The sequence below is a fragment of the Urocampus carinirostris genome, chromosome 4, assembly GCF_059441175.1.
Source record: "Urocampus carinirostris isolate Australia breed hairy pipefish chromosome 4, RoL_Ucar_1.0, whole genome shotgun sequence".
Taxonomy (NCBI): Eukaryota; Metazoa; Chordata; class Actinopteri; order Syngnathiformes; family Syngnathidae; genus Urocampus; species Urocampus carinirostris.
In genome coordinates this window covers 7,684,467-7,701,981 of record NC_142352.1, presented here as the reverse complement: position 1 = coordinate 7,701,981, position 17,515 = coordinate 7,684,467, and the positions used below count along the sequence as shown (strand labels likewise).

General features: G+C 41.8%; 1 protein-coding gene across 1 annotated transcript in view; it reads left to right on the top strand.

Annotated features, from left to right (window-relative positions):
* The first annotated feature begins 2,770 nt into the window (after positions 1-2,770).
* Positions 2,771-17,515, top strand: part of LOC148366768 (uncharacterized) — a 39,224-nt gene continuing 24,479 nt past the window's right edge. The window contains exons 1-6 of the mRNA XM_088333564.1: positions 2,771-2,902; positions 6,170-6,360; positions 6,472-6,576; positions 8,244-8,382; positions 9,230-9,380; positions 13,339-13,471. Coding sequence (XP_088189690.1) covers positions 2,771-2,902; positions 6,170-6,360; positions 6,472-6,576; positions 8,244-8,382; positions 9,230-9,380; positions 13,339-13,471 — 851 coding nt within the window. The remainder of the gene's footprint in view (positions 2,903-6,169; positions 6,361-6,471; positions 6,577-8,243; positions 8,383-9,229; positions 9,381-13,338; positions 13,472-17,515) is intronic.

Below are 17,515 nucleotides of genomic sequence, written 5' to 3'. Positions count from 1 at the left end.
GTTATTTGATTGGGTGAGTGGGAGGGATGGGTGGAGCTATGCAAAAACTGCAAGCACTCCCTCCCATCTCTCGCCCTACTCCGTCTGCGCCAAAGGTAAGCACATCAGGCTCCCTGTTTGCCGAATGTTGTGACGTTTTTACAAAAGAACTGCTTGCATCTGGTTTTGAAACCAAAATGAATGAAAAAAAAAGGGTCAAAATGAGTCTAACCGATCTTGAGTCATTGCAAGAAAGAGACAAGTTTAAAGAGGTATGTTTGTTGATTTTGGGATACGGGCTCAGGCATTATTCTCTTTTCATAATTTTTATCAAATCATCAAAAATAAATGTGCTGAAGACTAAGCTTTTGTCTGGAGCGCGAGTTTAGCAATTTAGTCAATTTGTCTCATAATATATGGTGTGGCTCTTTCCCAAAATAAAATTAATATATTTTGCTTTTATGGCTCTTTGAGTCAAAAAGGTTCCCGACCCCTGCTATACACTATATATATACTATACCCTATTCGCCGCGCTGACAACACAATACTGCAAAGAACTACACTGTGTCCGGCTGCGATCAGAGCAAAGAAAACGGAATGATTAGAATTGTTATTTCTGAAAAATACTTGTTTTATGTATATATCCAGGTTTTGTAGAATTTTCCTATTTTTACTTTTGACAGGAGATATATTAAGGAGAGCAAAATCTTTTGGGATATTTACGTTTTTTTTAATATATACATTGACATAGGAGCAAAGGAATTTGAATGTTCTTTTAATGTTAAGTTGTTTAAGTTAAGTTCTAAGTTGTATAATTTAACAAGATATTTTTATTTACAGCAAAATAATAAATACTGTATAAGTGACTTAAGGTTTAAATTTGATATTCTTGTCGGTTATTATTCATATTTATGTTCCAAAAACATTCATTTTAAGTGTGTTCAATAAATGTTTATCCTGGTTGGCCCGCGACCTTAAGTGTGTTTTGAATTTTGGCCCCCTGTGCAATTGAGTTTGACATCCCTATACAGATAAATAAAGTTGAGTTTAACTTACTTTTGGAAGTTAAACTTTTGCCCGTCAAGAGTTAGGGTGCCTTCCTCCTCTCTGGTAAAAAGTGGCTGGAAAATTTTCTCAACCACATCAAGCTTTCTTATTCCACTCTCATTTCAAAAGAAACAGCTCGCCTCTTCTTTACTCTTTACAGCAACCATATTGAATGGCTGCACGAGATATTAAACAATAAACATGTCAAAGTTCTTAGCGCGCTGGAGATACGGTATGGTATGTTTACACACAAACTAGGAAGAGGACGAGGATTTCTTCTTCAGGGTGGATTCTGGGTGAGCTCTCACAGCGCCACACGCTGGTAGTGGCGGAAAGGAGGACTACAGTCATGCCCTGTACTCGGAAAAAGGTGCACATGATACAAAATCTAACTTACGGCAATGTCCAAGTATTTTTCAACATCCCGAAAAAAATGTTTATATCTACCGTTTTTCGTAACTCGAGGGGTCGTAAGAAGGGGAGCTTCCGTAAGTAAGGTGAGAGAGAGAAAAAATCCACTTCTCAAATGATTCGAATAAAAATATTTTGCAGTTTGAAGCTTAGATCACAGGTGTCAACCAGGCGGCCCGCGGGCCAGATCAGGCCCGCTAAGGGATTGAATCCACCCCGCGAGACAACACTCAGAGAAGCGCAAGAGAAAAATGAGCTGCAGGTTGAAATATGTCAACTTGATGTTGCCAAAGCCAGGTGCCTCAAATAAAGACACTGTAATTGTATTTATTCCTCTCTCTCTCTTTCTTTTCCACCCCTTTTTCTCCCACTCTGTCTCTTTCACTCTCTCTGTCTCTCTTTTTCTCTTCCTTTGTTTCTCTTTGTCTCTTTCTCTCTCCGTAACTTTGAACCTCTTTTGCTCTAACTTCCTTTTTTCCTTTTCTCTCTTTTCTCTTTCTCTCTTCCTACCCTTCGTGCTTTCTTTTCTCTTTTCTCTCCTTCTGTCTTTCTATTTCTCTTTGGATTTCTTTCTTCCTTTCCCTTTCTTTTTCCCCTCTCTCACAACTTTTTATCTCTTTTGTTTCTCACGCTCTCTCCCTCTCTCTTTTTCTTTCTTTGTCCTTCCCTCTCTCCTTTTCCCTCCCTCTTTCTCTTATTTCTTTCTCTTTTTCTTTCTCTCTAATCTACTAGTCCGGCCCCCGACAGAATGTTTGTTCTATCGTGTGGCCCCAGAGTTCAAATGAGTTTGACACCTCGATTTTTATAAAGCAGAATGACCAGCAAAACCAAAACAACTTCAGGTACCGTATATACTCTGATATAAGCCTACATCACATATAAGCCACCCCTTAAAGTTGCTTCAAAATAAGTACATACCAACCCAAAATATTAATAAAACGAGTGCCTAACATCTATATTCTATTACGTAAACGATAAATATTATTGAAAAAGTTAAACATATATAACATTTCAAACCCTTTAATGCTTCCATGGCAGACATCTTTTTTGTATTTCGCAATTGTTTCGTTGTTGTCACCGTTTCCACTTTCTTGTGACCTATCATTATGAGCAGACAAAGGGAAAGAAAACCAGCAAAATCACAAGAAAATGAAATGTGGTCCCTCTCAAACACAATTGGGATGGCGCCGATGGGCTGAACAGGATGAAGAGAACGAGCAGGGCGTTATTGCGTAATTGACTCTGTTTTTTTCTTCTTCTCTGGAACAAAAAGTGACATGTTCTTCATCTGCTTCCTAAAGGTGTGACGATGCGGTGTGAATAAGGAGCCGAGATGATTTATAGGCTGGCGTTGATTATAATGCTGCAGCATCTGGCTCTCCTCTGGATGTTGCCGGCCTGTGAGGCCTCCTCCCTGGGCCTCACCGTCCATGTTGTGCCCCTGCAGAGTGATGGAGGGCATTGGGTGGGTAGCATCTGCTTTACTTTTCACAGACTGTCGTTTTTATTGCAGGGTTTGTACGGGTGCTTGAAATCCTTGCGAGTTTCTCTCGATTTTTGCCATTTTGACTCGTTTTCAAGGACTACAGAAAATGTAGGTTCTGTAGCTATACTGGAATAGGACCTACCAAAAGAAAGCTTCAACCCTTATCTTTCATTAGAATCACAGTATCTTTCTAGCTTTCTAGTTTCTTGAAACTACTCGTTTCCAAGAAAATGTCTGAGAAAAATAATACATTTCAAGCAGAACTTTCACTCTAGTGCTTTTTTGTATTTTTTTGTTTTTGCTTCAAATTTTAAAACAATGCTTTCCATAAATACAAGGGCACAAGCATGAACTTTTAAGCACGTAATGTTTCTAATGGGGCAACACGGCGGCGCAGTGGTTAGCGCATGTGCGGCACAGTTCATGTCTTGGGAACCTCCTGCGTGGGTTCAAATCCAGCTCCAGACTTCCTGTGCGGAGTTTGTATGTTCTCCCCGTGCTTGCGTGGGTTTCCTCCGGGCACTACAGTTTCCTTCCACATTCCAAAAACATGCATTTCAGGTGAATTGGACAGTCCAAATTGTCCCTAGGTGTGAATGAGCGAGTGAGTTGTTTGTCCCCGTGTGCCCTGCGATTGGCTGGCAACCGGTTCAGGGTGTCCCCTCCGCGACCCTACTGAGGATAAGCGGTGTAGCTAATGAGATGTTTTAATGACGTGATCACACAATTTTGGTCAGCATGGAGTTGCGTTCCTGCAGACGTGCACAAAACGTCATCCCTCATCGCCCTGAAGATGGCAAAGGGACTTTTAAAGTTGTTATTTTTCGAAACAGAAATGCTCCGTTGCTCCGTGTCTGGCCTTATGGATATATTCACTTCCCTCACCACCAGTTTAAGGAATATTTCTTTTTCCATTTTTTTTTGTGCTTGTTTACGTAGCTTTTTGTGCATGTCTACGTACCTTTTCATGTGTGTTTAGTTATGCTTTCGTGTGTGTTTACGTACTGTTAAGAAATAAATATTAAAATAGTACCGTTTACCAAATTGTTCGAATTAGTTATCTGACTCCGTTAACATTCACCCAAAAATGCGCACTCGTTTCTTGATGGAATAGATGGACAAGAGACCGGCATTTCCACACGGGGTCAGATTAAATTCCTTTAACTACTTAACAAAGTGATCTCCATCGAATATGGCCGAATTAGTCCTCAGCCTTTCTTCTCTCGGCCCACGTCTTTCCGCACGCTGGTGTGCCGGCTCCTCCCGTGGGCGTGCCAGGGAAGCCACCACCTCGCCTCGGTGTCTGGAAACCTCATAACAGCAGAGCGTTTATCAAAACAATGCCTGCCGTCCTCCGTCATCAGGGCCTTTTCTGCGTCTGGATGCGCTGATTATCTTTTCAGTCTTACGTCAGCTCCCGCCACTCCTGCAAACAATATTCTCCACTGGGTTGCACTGACTCGCACCACATCCCTGCCAGTGAATATCTTTTGCATTAAATGTACCGTAAATTCCAGACTATAGAGCGCACCTGATTATAAGCCGCACCCACCACATTTTAGGAGGAAAACCGATTTTGTACTTATACAAGCCGCACCTGTATATAAGCCGCATGCGCCCACATTAACATTAACATGTGACACAATCACAAAATTAGCCCAAACCCGGCTTTGAGTCCCGCGATTGTAACTGAATATAAAGTACACAGGTCAAAAACCACAGCCGGCAAAATGAACGGAAAATGATACCGCTACTTAAGGTTTGATGCAGACCTGCAGAGTCCGGGTACCCGTTGAAACTAATCCAAGGAAAAAAAGTTTATATTTCCAAAGGTAAGGGTGGCAAAAATATATTTCCACTATTGTCCGCCGCGACAACAGGTCTCACTCACCTTTACCCCACTTCCCGTCAGCCCGCGTTTGCTCCGCCCCTCTTTTTAATTCGCAAAACATATCAGAATAAGTGTCTGAAATAAATACATTACAAAAATATACAGGTGCAAATACATATTATACAAAGAAAGACGGTACACCGAGAGAGTTTTCAAAGCTTTAATAATGATATTATAACTTTCATCCCAAACCGTGCCTGCGAAGGGTAGCAAAACGCTACTAGCAACACGCTCGCAACACAGTAAACGGGTCTGTTAAATAAAACATACTGTACTTGTAGAAACCACGGTAAATTGTCCTCATCTTTCTCCTTATAACTGACGTTATCAAAGTCGTTTTCCCCAGTATAGATGTCGTCCCACGCTCCCTTATTCAAAAACACGCTAGCAACACGCTCGCCAAGTGAAATTTACGTGCAGTAGCTCTGTTTCCTTCTTTATCGAACTGCTACGTCATGTGCCTTTCTTTATTCAATTTGCATGATGAGGATATGTCTACGCTAATTTAATTTGTGCTCAAGCTAAGAAGTTGCAGTCTTCCTCGGCGCATGTATTCCACCGGTCTAAATCTTACCTTTTGTACTCGAGCGCCGCTGGCGGCCGTTAGAAAAATGACATAAGTTGGCCGCATCACTGAATAAGCCGCAGGGTTGAAGGTTTGGGAAAAAAGTAGCGGCTTATAGTCCGGAATTTACGGTAATTTGTATTCGATCGTATAAAATCCTTTATAGTCAAATTTATAAAATCCTTCAGGACCTTATAGGGGAGTAGCGGCCAGGGTATCCTGGGTTAAATCCCATGCTGGTAAATCTGTTAAGTTAAAACTTATATAAACCCTATGTTGGCAAAATTACTCAAATAAAAACAAGCATTAAGGTAAATAAAAATTCCCAAGCGGGAGAGCCCTGTCGGGTTGGCCATTCTAGGCAAATACCTCGGCAGAACTGACTCCTCCCATGTGAGAAGCTAACTTTATTCACACAGGAAACAGAAAAATACACCGGAAACACGACTTCAAAATAAAAGAGTACAAGACTGATAAACGTACAAGAGATGCAATTAGACTGATTATTGAAACGTTACTTCATGTGTGTGTGTGTGTGAAAGATTGTTTTTATATTTAGGAATATAAAAACAAGTTATATTCACACTGTGAATTCTGAGAAATATTACAACTAAAACGACCAACCTATCAAAATCCAAGCCCAGGAGGCCAGATCCGTCCACTGCCTTGAGACAACTGTCTAGTCCCAGACCTGGCCTGGACCAATGAGGAGTCTTTGAGGCCTTAATGTAGATAAAAGATGATAATCATGATTGAAATTGTTGAGGTTTCTTCGATTGAATGTCTCCAGGTGAGAGCTCATTTCAACATGATTGCCTCCAATCCATGCCCCCCTTTAAGTGGACTGTGTACCGAAGGGGTCAACTGCACCCTGCATAAATCCCACTCCCCTTTCAGTGGCGCCAAACCCGGGACTGGTTGGTGTGTTCGCCAGTGGGAGCAGGTGGTCTCCAGTGACTACAAAGGCAATATCACTCTCAGGTTACAAGCAATCATTCATTTTTTGTCATTTCTTTGTGTTAAAAAAATAAACGGGATAAACCTTTCAAGTTTTTGGTCTTATCGACTTTCAACTTTCCTTTTTCTCTTCAGCTCCAGCACCACATCTTATGTCTCGATGAAAGCAGGGCCGTATGTACGTGCAAACTCCGGAAAATTCAATTACCCTGCTTACGTCGCTCTGCCTCCTCCGATAAGGTACACTAGTTCCGTGTCATTCGCGAACGAAACGGTTATCCGGGCTGGCTCCCTGAAGTGACCGACGGGAGCCGGCTCCTGATTGTTGGGGAGGCGGTTCCCTTCTAGATGCTTTTTTCCCCGCTTTTGATTCGTCAACTATTCTTTTTTTCTTCAGAGATTCCAGGCTTTTGAATTTAAAATTGTTTTTTTATATGAAAAGTTACCATTGGTTTGTGTTTTATCTTTTTTTCTGTAGATTGTTAGATAATGGAGTTTATCTTCTCTGTGTTTCTCGGGGATAATGTGTTTCACAATTCACATTTTTTAGTATAGTATAGTATAGTGGGGTATAGTGTAGTGCAGTGTAGTGTACTTTAGTGTAGTGTAGTGTGGCATAGTATAGTATAGTATAGTATAGTATAGTATAGTATAGTGGGGTGTAGTGTAGTTTAGTGTAGTGTGGCATAGTATAGTATAGTGTGGCATATAGTGTAGTGTAGCATAGTATAGTATAGTATAGTATAGTATAGTGTAGTGTGGCATATAGTGTAGTGTAGCATAGCATAGTATAGTATAGTATAGTATAGTATAGTATAGTGTAGTGTGGCATATAGTGTAGTGTAGCATAGTATAGTATAGTATAGTGGGGTGTAGTGTAGTTTAGTGTAGTGTGGCATAATATAGTATAGTATAGTATAGTGTGGCATATAGTGTAGTGTAGTATAGTATAGTATAGTATAGTATAGTGTGGCATATAGTGTAGTGTAGCATAGTATAGTATAGTATAGTATGGCATAGTGTAGTATAGTATGGCGTAGTATAGTGTGGCGTAGTATAGTGTAGCATAGTATAGTGTAGCGTAGTGTAGTATAGCATAGTATAGCGTAGTGTAGTATAGTATAGCATAGTATGGTACAGTATAGCATAGCGTAGTATAGTATGGTATAGTATAGTATATATACTGTAGTATAGTGTAATGTAGCATAAAAAGTATCAAAGTAGAAAAGAGTTAAAAGTTTATTGTAAAGTGAAAAATGATGCTATTATGATTTAGTAGAGTAAAAAAACATTTCTTTTTGAATTATCAATTTATTTTGTGCAGATTGTTCTATTACTATTATTGATGATATACTGATTAATGGGTAATTATTTCGTTTTCCTTTTTTTGTTTTTTTCCTTTTATTTTTTCTTCTTTTGTTTCTTTTTTTCTAGCTTTTTACATTTTTCTTTTTTCCCTTCTCTTAATTCTTTTTCCCTGGGTTTTTATATCTTTTTTCCTTTGCTCTCCTTTCCCCCTTTTTTTTACATGCATTCTTTTTTTTTCTAGTGTTTACCTTTTTTTCTTATTTTTTATCTTTTACATCTCTTTTTTCTTTCTTTCTTTCTTCTATTTTACCTTTTTCATTTTATTTTTCTTTAATTTCAGTTTTTCTCCTTTCTCCCCTTTTCATTTGACATTCTTCTTTTGTTTTTCTTTTTCTTTTTGGGAGTTATTTCCTCCCCCCATTTTAAATCATTTTGTTAACCACATTAATTGTTAATACATGGCCTAACGACCTGAAGAGCCGTTTGGCAGCCAAAAGAGTCGTTTCTTCATAGAGAGCCGAGCCGAAAGAGCCGGCTCTCTAACATGCACAGACACTCAGTGAGGAGACCAATCATGGATTTTGGACTTTTGGGAACAGGGCTCGTGAGAAGTGTCCTCACTACATCCAACTGTCCGTCAAAGACCTGGACGGGGACCGGGTTCGATGCCGGTTCGCTTCGCAAGAACAGGGGGAATGTCTGAACTGTACTCGGCACGCTTTTATCGAACTGGACAAGGTCAGTGGAGCTTCGTATAGCCCGAGGGTGGGCAAACTATGGCCCGTGGGCCGCATCAGGCTTTTGAATCGGGCCCGCCACGTAGAAATGTTTATAGTATAATCATAATATGAATACAATTGTGAAAAAAAAAGTCCTACTTATAGAAATGTGTTAATACAGTCTTAGATTTGTCCCCACTAAAGCAAAATTCGATTTGGCACCTGTCACGGTTGCCCATGGCGCCCAATTGGCCCCGCCCGTTTGGCGCCAGCTGCGGCTCGTTGACTGATTGGCTTCCCTCCTATTTAAGCTCAGTGCTCTCACTCACCCTTTGTCAGTCCGTCAACGAACCTCTGCACCCGCAAGACGTGGGTTTTGACTCTGTCCAGTTTCCTGCTTGTGTTTCCTGTCCGGTATCGTTCCCGTCTATTTTGTCCTGTTTAATATCGATCTCCAGTTTCGTTCCCAGCTATTTTTTCCTGTTTGTTATCGATCTCCAGTGTCTGGTAGCGTTTCTGTCTATCTCGTTCTGCTTGTTATCGGATCTCCAGTTTCGTTCCTGGCTATTTTGTTCTGTTTGTTATCGTTCTCTAGTGTCTGGTAGCGTTCCCGTCTATTTTGTCCTGTTTAACATCGATCTCCAGTTTCGTTCCCGGCTATTTTGTTCTGTTTGTTATCGATCTCCAGTGCCTGATATCGATCCTGTCCTGTCCTATCCGGGATCGACCCCATCTGTCTGATATCTGCTTGTGCAATTGGTATCGATCTCACTTTTTTTTTACATTAACGCCGGGTCGGATTCAATCACACAACGGGCCCGATGTCATCTTTCGTTTTAAGACATAACGACTCCCAATTTTCTTAGGACACATGCTCTCTGACGTTTACCGGAAACGCACCAGCCGGGCATTATTTGATCTTTTTAATGGCGGAGGACTTCATCCCTACCCCTCAAATGAGCCAAATCGGCGAGAGCCCACCTCTCAGCTCCGTTCCGGTGCACTTGTCTCTTACTGGTAAGTCCGGGAACAAAAGTATCACAATTGAGTGTAATCTGAGTACTATGTCTTGTTTTGTTCCAATTTTGTTGTTGTTTATACTGAAACAAGTCACAAAACCACTCTCCTGGTGTCACAAGCCAGGAACGGAGACAGGACCCAATAGCGATCGTTTTACTCGTTTTTATTGAGAAAGAGAGCAGTGCTTGCGTCCACGATCCGATGATTGTCGGACACGGGTAGCTGATGGCAGGAACGCGGAAGTGGCACGTCCGTGTCGAGCGGGGATAGTCGTGGGCGGCAGAAAAGCTGGTCGATAGCCGGGACAGGGGAGCAAGGGCGGTAACGAGTCCAGAAAACAGGTCGGCAACAAGTATCAGGCAGGAAACAGGGCAAAACAGGTCGATGGCCGGGACGGAAGGGCATGGCAGAAACGGGTCCAGAAACAGGTCGGTAACAGGTAACAGGCAGGAGAAAACAGGGCAGGAGATTGTCGGAAGGTACGGAGCTTGCCTAGCTGGGAGCATAGGTTCGCAAACGGTCTGACGCTGGTAACAGGGAGCCGGGGGCGTTTAAAAAGTGGCAGGGAGCCAATCAGCGACCAGGGCTGTTGGCGCCAACGGGGCAGTTGTCCCGAATCAGCAATCATTACACCTGGTTATGCCGAACTGGTGTTAGGGGTGGGCGATTCTGGGAATTTTAACAAATACACTGTAGTATCGATCAACACTGATCAATAACCAAAACTTTTTGACTGGAACTGTAATGATCGTTGTACAATTGAACCCTCCCCCTTGTGTTAGTTTACATTAACGATAAACACAGCACGAAGATTTCAGGTACTAAAGATGTTCCATGTTTTTAATAAATAACTACAATTCCAACGTTAACAGTACGAGGAAATCTCATCTCATCTCATTAGCCGTACCGCTTATCCTCATTAGGGGCGCGGGGGGGCTGGAGCCCATCCCAGCCATCTCCGGGCAGTGGGCAGGGGACACCCTGAACTGGTTGCCAGCCAATCACAGGGCACACGGGGACAGACAACTCACTCGCTCATTCACACCTAGGGACAATTTGGACCGGCCAATTCACCTGAAATGCATGTTTTTGGAACGCAAGCACGGGGAGAACATACAAACTCCGCACAGGAAGTCTGGAGCTGGATTTGAACCCATGACCTCAGAACTGTGCCGCACACGCGCTAACCACCGCGTCGCCGTGCTGCCCTGATTAGTTATCGCATACATCAAATTTATGTTGCCCTTGTTGTGTTTTTTTTTTGCGCTTATTTCTATCTTTCAAAACTACTTTGTTTTCTCTATCCTCAAACATTTGTTTCTGGTACTGTGAATAAGCAGTGCTGCCCTCAGTACGAGGAAATGAATAGAAATATTTCTATTACAACTGTTTCAGAACAAAAGCCAAGAGAGTCAAATAGAAAAGCAACAATGTAACAATAAACAGATAAAAAATGTCACCTCTACCTTCCATTGAACAATATTTTCAAAAAGTCAGAAAATACAAATAATATCAACAATACAATCTAAAAACCTTTATCAGTTTTTCCACTTTAACAACTGTGACAGAGCAAAAGTCAAGAGAGTCGAACCAAAAGAATCAGCAATGTAACATACAAGTTCCATCAGTGACAACGAATTGTCAGGTTTTTGTTCAGGAACAGTAACATTTTTATATTTTGGGTTGCAGCTCATTGTTTTGATCTTGTCATATGTGTTACTGTTTGTCTCTGTCATATTTAGCTTACGGTAGACAGTGTTGGGCACGTTTCTTTAAAAAAAGTAATTGGTTAAAATTCATCTCTACTTCTTCCAAAAAGTAACTGAGTTAGTAACTGACTCGAGAAGAGTAACTCGTTACCAGGGGAATTCACTATTTCCGTTATTTTAAAAAGAAGTATGTCAAAGAATTTGAATTTCCTAGGGAGTCTTTGAGTCGTGAATAGAGAAAAACAGACAGGTAGTTGTGTAATTAAACCTAGTAATATTTATTACACCTCACCAACAACATATTAATCCTATACTTGTGTAGCAGATAGATAGATACTTTATTCATCCACGCAGGGAAATTCACAAAATATAAACAGTAAACAACATAAATCGAGTTTAAAAAATCAAATCTAACTCGAATGGTCCGTTGAGAAGATGGGAATTCCGTCTCGTTTTAGAGAACCGGCGTCTCCAGCTCGCCTCACTAAAAGAGAAGGCTCTTCCTGCTCCTAAATGACTCTTTAGGTTGTTTCTGTTGTTTAATCCATATATTACCATTTATTATGTGATATTATGAATCACTTTTAAAGGGGGAAATGAGGCATAATTATCACTTAAACGTTAACAATGAAAAACACAGAAAACAAAAACTAAAATATTTATAAATTTTCGCTATTTTGAACGGTGACATGATCCCAAAAAGAGAAAAAAAACACTTCATTTAAAGGAACAAACTGCTTTTGACCTTCAGTAATGTAACAGCGTTGTAACGGCAGGAAAAAGTAATGAGTTAGATTACCCCGTTACTGAAAAAATAACAGGGTTATTCCCAACACTGCTGATGGATCGATTTGGCCTTCTCTTCTGCCTGCCAGGCACGATGCAGTAGCAGGCCAGGTAGGGAGAGTTGCCTGTCAGCAGGGTTGGGTAGGGTTACTTTAACTGGATTACTTTCAATTACCTTTGGATTACTCCAATACCGAATATGCTAATAAAAGACAAAAGAAACTAAATATGAATAAAATGACTAAATTTTGTGGAGGATTGGGGAGTAACGGAATACATGGAACGGCAAAATTGATGTTGGCAAGCTGTTTGGATTTATTTTCATTTTGTTTCTGTCGCATTTGATGTTAGTTTTGCCGGAGATCAAAGAGATCAAGGCCAGGAGAGAAAGCTTACCACATGTTGTGAGTCATCATTTTATTCATATTTAGTTTCTTTTGTCTTTTATTAGCATATTTGGTATTGGAGTAATCCAAAAGTAATTGAAAGTCATCCAGTTAAAGTAACCCTACCCAACCCTGCCTGTCAGTCACACCATTAAGCATAATCTCCTAAGGCAGGGGTGTCAAACTGATTTTAACTCGGGGGCCTCACAATAGAACAAACATTCTGTCGGGGGCCGGACCAGTAGATTAAAGAGAAATAAAAAGAGAGATAAAGAAATAAGTGAAAGAGTGAGGGAAAAGGAGAGAGGGCGGGACAAAGAAAGAAAAAGAGAGAGAGGGAGAGAGCGTGAGAAACAAAAGATAAAACGTCGTGAGAGAGGGGGAAAAGAAAGGGAGAGGGAGAAAGAAATTCAAAGAGAAATAGAAAGACAGAAGGAGAGAAAAGAGAAAAGAAAGTGCGAACGGTATGAAGAGAAAGAGAAAAGGAAATTAGAGCAAAAGAGGTTAAGACACAGAGAGAGAAAGAGACAAAGAGCAACAAAGGAAGAGAAAAAGAGAGACACAGAGAGTGAAAGAGAGAGAGACAGAGACAAAGAGTGGGAGAAAAGGGGTGGAAAAGAGAGAGAGAGAGAGAGAGAGAGAGAGAGAGAAAGAGTGGGAGAAAAGGGGTGGAAAAGAGAGAGAGAGAGAGAGCGAGAGAGAGAGAGAGAGAAATACAAGTACAGTGTCTTTGTTCAAGGCACCTGGCTTTGGCAACATCAAGTGGACATATTTCAACCTGCAGCTTGTTTTTCTCTTGTGCTTCTCTGAGTGTGGTCTCGCGGGCCGGATTCAATCCCTTAGCGGGCCTGATCTGGCCCGCGGGCCGCCTGTTTGACACCTGTGTCCTAAGGCGATGGTTGAGAGGTTGAAGGACTTCGCTATCTACATATAGAAGCGGTGCTTTAAGGAAATTGAAGTTTTGATCGCAGGACAATAGTATGGGACCGATCCAAGAACTTGCTTGGTATCGATAATATCGATATTTGGATAAATCCGCCCGCCTCTAAATGGTGCGCTTGAATGCTTTTGCAGTTGAGCAGTCGTCTTCCAGCTGTACAGATGAGCCCACGGCAACAGGAAGGACCCCAAAGAAACATTCCACCTTTAATGTGCTGCCATTCGAGGAAGTGAAATTTCAGGCTGATTTTGTGTCCCAAAAAGAAAGGTTTGTCTTTCGCACTCTTGATTCCTGTTGTTTTGAAGGGGCTTGGCTCAAAGGTTCATCGGCAACGAAGCAACACTGTGTTAAAGTCAATTCAGGGATATAGGGATTTTTGCTTGCTCTTAATCCAACCAACCATTTTTTTATGATTATTATGTGTTTTGTTCTAAGCATTGTTTGGTTGGTTGGATCCCTCAACCACTAGGATCTTAGCGGCACCATTTCTGTGGTGTGTCTTGGGGAAGTACAGCCTGGTGGCACCCATCCATCTCTAGGCCCAAGTAATGGTATAGACCCCTTAACCACAAGGGTTGTAGGGGCACCATTTTCTGTGGTGTGTCTTGAGCAAGTACAGCCTGGTGGCAACCATCCCTCTCCAGGCCAAAATAATGGTATGGATCCCTTAACCACACATGTCGAAGGGACAGCCTTCCCTGTGGTGTGGCTTGGGTAAGTACAGCCTGGTGGCGCCCAGCCCTCCCCAGGCCAAAATAATGGTATGGATCCCTTAACCACACGAGTCGTAGGGGCACCCTTTGCTACGGTGTGTCTTGAGCAAGTACAGCCTGGTGGCGCCCATCCCTTCAGGCCAAAATAATGGTATAGACCCCTTAACCACAAGGGTCATAGGGGCACCCTTTCCTGTGGTGTGCCTTGAGCAAGTACAGCCTGGTGGCGCCCATCCCCCTTCAGGCCAAAATAATGGTATACCACAAGGGTTATAGGGGCACCCTTTCCTGTGGTGTGTCTTGGGCAAGTACAGCCTGGTGGCGCCCATCCCTTTCCAGGCCAAAATAATTGTATAGAACCATCAACCCCTAGGATCTTAGGGCACCATTTCTATGGTGTGTCTTGGGTAAGTACAGCCTGGTGGCACCCATCCCTCCTCTGGCCAAAATAATGGTATAGACCCCTTAACCACAAGGGTCTTAGGGGCACCATTTCTGTGGTGTGTCTTGGGGAAGTACAGCCTGGTGACACCCATCCCCCTTCAGGCCAAAATAATGGTATACACCCCTTAACCACAAGGGTCGTAGGGGCACCATTTCTGTGGTGTGTCTTGAGCAAGTACAGCTTGGTGGCTCCCATCCCTCTCGAGGCCAAAATAATGGTATACACCCCTTAACCACAAGCGTCTTAGGGACAACATTTCTGTGGTGTGTCTTGGGCAAGTATAGCCTGGTGGCTCCCATCCCTCTCCAGGCCAAAATAATGGTATAGGCCCATCAACCACTGGGATCTTAGGGGAACCATTTCTGTGGTGTGTCTTGGGAAGTACAGCCCGGTGGCGCCCATCCCTCTCCAGGCCAAAGTAATGGTATAGACCCCTTAACAACAAGGGTCGTAGGGGCACCCTTTCCTGTGGTGTGTCTTGGGTAAGTACAGCCTAGTGGCGCCCATCCCTCTCTAGGCCAAAAAATTGGTATGGATCCCGTAACCACACGAGTCATAGGGGCCCCCTGTCCTATGTGTGTCTTAGGTAAGTACAGCCTGGTGGCCCCCATCCCTCTCCAGTATCACTCACCAAGGTTTCAGATCACAAATCAGAGAGAACCCAAGGAAATACAACTTGCAGTTTTGAAATGTTGATTTTGTTTATTAAGGCACAAACAAAAATAAAAACCTATCTGGCCCAATGTGAAAAAGTAGAGTGGAGGAATTTTGGCCCACTCTTCTTTGCAAAATGGTTTCAAATCTGCCATATTTCAGAGTTTTCTCGCATGAACTGCCCGTTTTAAGATTTGAATCCAGACTTCGATTTGGCAACTCCAGAACCTTCATTTGGTTATTTTTGAGCCATTTAGAGGTGGACTTGTTGGTGTCTTCTCGAACGTCCTGCTGCATGATCCAAGAGGGTACAAACTGATGACTGGATGCTCTCCTGCAGGATCTTCTAGTAAACAGCAGGATTCACGATTCTGTCAACCACAGAAACTTGTCCTGGTCCTGAGGCAGCAAAGCAGCCCCAGACCATCACACTACCACCACCATGTTTTAAAGGCCTGCACATATTCCAAAACTTTCAATTTTTTACTCATCAAAAATTGAAAGTTTTGGGTCTAAAAGTTTTGCAGGCAAAAAAAGGACCGGTTAATTCCATTATTATTCATTTATCTTTGCTGACTCCTGAACTCTGAAAAGTTGCCTGCCCAGCCATAAAGTTGCCTGCCCCATTTTTCACAACTTGAAACGCAATGAGACGACTCATCGCAAAAAAAAAAAAACATTGTTGCAAAGTCTTAAGGATTGATAATGAGAATATATAACAGAACAACACTTTAAAATTAGTTTATTATAAATCTACTCATAACATTCATTGCATGTATATGTTAAAGTCAGTCATTATTAAGACTATTTGGTAGCTGTATTTACACAGATAAAATACATATATTGTTAAAATCTAAAACGTGATAGCAGGAGCAAAAGTACTTGCAGCCTCCATGTTCGTTGCAAGAGCAAGAAGAGACCGCCCCCAGAGAGGGCGTGGTTTATTATTCGTCAGTGTTACAGCCCACACATGAGCACGACTTCAAAATAAAAGAATATAAGATTGATAAACGTACAAGAGATGCAATTAGACTGATTATTGAAACGTTACTTCATGTGTGTGTGTGTAAGATTGTTTTTATATTTAGGAATATAAAAACAAGTTATGTTCACAGAGTGAATTCTGAGAAATATTACAACCAAAACGACCAACCTTTCATTATATGACGTCACTGTTTTCCATCTGCCATCTGTATGTACCTGTATTTACTCATTTTCATTCATGCAATGTTTGCTACAAGCCACGTGAACTCCTCTTTCCGCGATGCTCTAAATCATAGGTGTCAAACAGGCGGCCCGCGGGCCAAAACAGGCCCGCTAAGGGATTGAATCCGGCCCGCGAGATAACACTCAGAGAAGCGCAAGAGAAAAACAAGCTGCAGGTTGAAATATGGCAACTTGATGTTGCCAAAGCCTGGTGCCTCGAACAAAGACACTGTACTTGTATTTATTTCTCTCTCTCTCTCTCGCTTCCACTCCCTGCGTCTCTTTATCTCTTCCTTTGTTGCTCATTGTCTCTTTCTCTCTCTGTGTCTTTTAACCTCTTTTGCTCTAATTTCCTTTTTTCCTTTTCTCTCTTTTTTCTTTCTCTCTTCCTACCCTTTGCGCTTTCTTTTCCCTTTTCTCTCCTTCTGTCTTTCTATTTCTCTTTGGATTTCTTTCTTCCTCTCCCTTTCTTTTCCCCCTCTCTCACGACTTTTTATCCTTTGTTTCTCCCTCTCTCTTTCTTTGTCCGCCCTCTCTCCTTTTTCCCTCCCTCTTTCTCTTATTTCTTTAACCCTCTTTTTCTTTTTAATCTACTAGTCTGGCCCCCGAGAGAATGTTTGTTCTATTGTGTGGCCCCCGAGTTAAAATGAGTTTGACACCCCTGCTCTAAATGAACGTTTGCATTTTGTAGCGTCATACATTTTGTTAGCTTCTTTTGAATCTTTCTTTTGGGGCTGAGGTTTTGGCTTGATTCCTAATACTTCTCAATTTTTTTGTGTTCTCTGTGCGTCTACTTTGGAATATGATATGCAAATGCACGACTTTATAACGCTCGGGAGAGCCTGGAAGCAGGAAGTTATTCGATGCAGGCTTCTGATTGGCTGTCGAGTATGCAAATTGCCAAACGAACCGAAATTCAGAAATTTCCAAACTGAATGAATATTTCGAAATCGGAATAAAGCGAACGTTAGATTTGAATTTTTTTATTTATTTTTTTTTCTTGAAAAAAAAGTTGTCCGGGTGGAGAAGTTGTACGCCCGACGTAAAAGATGCACGCCCCGGGCGTCCGGGCAGACGTTATTTCAGACACTGGAAAAAGTTTTCTAATGGAAGATGAGTGTTCAAGCTTTCTTTTGATGGATCCAATACCAATATAGATACAAAACAACATTTTCGGTCGGCCTTCAAAAATGAGCCAAAACGGCTAAAATTGGCAGGCAGAATGTTTTTCGAAGTCTTGAGGATAATCAAGATGCTTTTTGGCAAATGTAAGAGGACTCTTTGTGTTCTTTT